We start from the raw sequence: 3,075 nt of genomic DNA, 5'->3' as shown, positions 1-3,075 counted from the left end.
AGCTGTACTGGGGGGGTGCCGGGGGGAAACAGCCCAGGGTGCCGGCACGGCCTCACCTCCTGGGTGGGTGCTGCGCTCCAGGATTCGAGGAAAGCCCACGTTTCCCAGCTCTGCCCGCCAAAGATAAGTCCTCTGCAAGTTTGTGAAACAGCCCAGTTCAAAAAGCTGGGATTAGCTAGGTGTTTTTTTTTTTTAAGACACCTACCTAAAAGTTCAAAATACACATAAACGTGAAAAGGGGGAGACCTCAAAGACTGGGGCTGCCGGCGACGCAGTCACCCCACGTACGAGGGCAAGGGGGGAACCCGGGAGCAGGGTGTCGGCACGGCTCGAAAGCCACGTACTCGTAGGTTCCTCACCGAAACAAACCCGCTAAAACCTCCAAGTGCTACGGCAGACGGAGATTGAATGGGGGGATCCTCTGAGTGCCGACCTTCACAGCAGCGGGAACGCGGCGCGGCGATGACCAGCTGCCGTGCTGGTGACCCGGTGATTAAGCAGTGTTTTGTGAGGGGAGAAAAGGAAAGGTTTAAGTAATCCTGGCGTGAATAAAATATTAAATAGCCGAGTAAGCTGTACCTGGATTTCATGAATGCGGCCGAAGCCGTCCTTCCAGAAGAACTCGTAGAGATTGTAGAGGGTGTTGGGTCCAGGCATTTCTTGCAGGCTCTTCACCCTGCCAAGCTGGTGCGGGGTGGGCTTCAGCAGCTCCCCTGCGCGCCCTGAATCTGCCACCATCTCCTCGCCTTTGTTCTCTGCCGCTGCTGGTGAGTTATTCTGCACCTCCAGAGACTGGCTGCTGGAAAGTTTGGGCAGTTGGTGAAACCTGCTGACGAAAATCGCGTGGTAAAAGTAAGTCCTCTCAGGTTCAAGCATCTGCTTGCATTTCATTGTCAAAACTCTCGTGAAGAAAGACATGTCTTTTAATTTCAGAAAGGTCCACTTTGCTCCTGCAGCTGCTTTTTATTTGGTTGCTCTTTCTTCACTGCCTGCTTTAACTTGTACAAGCAGCACTTCTCCAAACTCTTACTGCATGAGCGTCAGTTTACACAGACCATTATTTAACGCTCCCTCCCCTAGGGCTGGAAAAGGGGGGTGGGTCTGGGATGAGACTTGAATAGAACGAACCTATTATTTTGTATAATTCAAATCAGATAAATTTACCCATTAAGCATGCAGCCAAAGTTTAGTTTTTCCCCTCTTTCCCGCATTGGTTTGGCAAAAAGCTCACATAAGGATTATCCCATCTTTCTCTTTCACTAAAAAGGTGGGTTTAGGGCTATTTTTTTCTGTGGCATTAATTAATTCCCATATGTTAGAAAATACTGTATTTTCTGCAAGAAGTTCTCTTAGTATCATTCATCATCCTGTAACATATATGGAAAACATTTCTGCATCCACATACAAATAGCAATGGTTTTACACAGTAACCTTACAAACAGTTCCTGTAAATTACAATATCCAGGGATGTTATTTGTATTGCAGAATGATTTATCTTTTGGACAGGATATACTCCATAAGCAGCTTGTGTCAACTTTTGTAGACAATAACCAGTGCCCTGTAACTGTATCGTGTTCCACCACAGTTTTTCCTCAATTCGGCTGCATAGATCTATAATCATACACAGAGAACTTGAGCTCCAACCTGTATATCAGCTGGTTTTGCATAATTTCAGAAGTGGTTTTGCTGTCTTCATACCTATTTCTGTATAATTCTGAAGGTGTTAGTGATAATCTGTAAAATGTTGATTAGTTTCAGAAATTATGTGGAAGAGACCACCTTGGTTTTAACTGAATCAGCAGCTCAGGTAAAACTTGAGGACAGAGGAAAGTCTCAAGGAAGATCCACATTTCCAGAACTTAGCTGTGAATAAACTGCTGGAAAAGTAAGTCTAGTGAGCTTCAAGTTATTTGCCTTTGTTTTCCTTCTGTTTATTTTTCTACTTTTTTTTTTTTTTTGAGGCTGCAATCCAATTAAGATTTGCGTACATGCTTGATTTTACCACTGATAACTCCACTGAAATAATCCACCTCTGAAGTTAGACATGTGCACCAGTCTTTGTAGATATAGCAGTAAATATTACAGAAATAAGAGGCAGATGGTAAACAGTCTTAAAATCTCTAAAGTACATATTGGTTTAAGCTAAAATAATGTCTTTAAAATAGGCTTCATCATGCTTGAAAGGGTCCAGAGAACAGCAACAGAAAAAAATAGAAGTTTTTTAGAAATGACATAAGGAGGATGTTGAGAGAATTATTCATCTGGGAAAGATGACTGCCGGGAGCATGACAACAGTCTACAGATGTGTACATCTTTTGTTAAAAAAAGATGCATGTCAGAGAGAGAAGACAGAAGAATATGGGCTTAGTTTGCAGCTACAGATTTCTTGGTTAGATTTTCAGGTAGCCTTGCTGTCTCAGGTATTTTTGGGATGTCTCTTACATGTTTCAGATAGCCAGGGTATCTCAGGAGATTATGTAATTGCTATCACTGAACTTTGTAAGAACAGGTTTGAGAAACATCTGTGAGGCACATCTGGGTATATCACAGTCTAGATTACCTCTGGAGTTTCCCTTTTTCTCCTACATTTTTACATGGTGTAGCTACATTATTTCTTTAATATTTATCTAAAGATGCTTTGAGAGACATAGTTGCTCAGAAAATAAATACTTATGGGGAAAAATATTAAAACCAGCTGGTGAGTGTGAAATTCAGAACAAGTTTATCATCACAAGTAAATGAAAGGCTAATTCCACGTTTCACTTATGGACAGTGGAGGACAAGAACAACAAGGAATATGTCCCAGAGCAAGTAGATGCACTTGAGATGTCTGCAGGAGGATTTAAAAACAGAACATTTATTTATTTGACAGGAAAGACGGACACAAGTCCTAGAACATGCAAAGAACAATCCAAACTATCTAAATTATCCGCACTATCTGAATTACATTTGCCATATTCTAAGAACAATAACCGCAAAAATTTAAAGGTATTGAACAACAGACGTCCCTAGATTGTAAGTCAGCAAATAGGAATGAAAAAATATGAATTCACTTTGTCATGAACACCAGTATAA

General features: G+C 41.7%; 1 protein-coding gene across 1 annotated transcript in view; it reads right to left on the bottom strand.

Annotated features, from left to right (window-relative positions):
- LOC103895456 (cytochrome P450 27C1) overlaps positions 1 to 918 on the bottom strand; it is a 20,450-nt gene extending 19,532 nt beyond the window's left edge. Inside the window, exon 1 of the mRNA XM_009275039.1 lies at positions 580 to 918. Within this exon, the coding sequence (XP_009273314.1) occupies positions 580 to 918 (339 nt within the window). The remainder of the gene's footprint in view (positions 1 to 579) is intronic.
- Positions 919 to 3,075: the final 2,157 nt, after the last annotated feature.

Source organism: Aptenodytes forsteri, unplaced genomic scaffold (genome assembly GCF_000699145.1).
Source record: "Aptenodytes forsteri isolate BGI_AS27 unplaced genomic scaffold, ASM69914v1 Scaffold255, whole genome shotgun sequence".
Lineage (NCBI taxonomy): Eukaryota > Metazoa > Chordata > Aves > Sphenisciformes > Spheniscidae > Aptenodytes > Aptenodytes forsteri.
The sequence above is the reverse complement of the archived record's forward strand: the minus strand, read 5'-3'. Positions and strand labels throughout refer to the sequence as shown.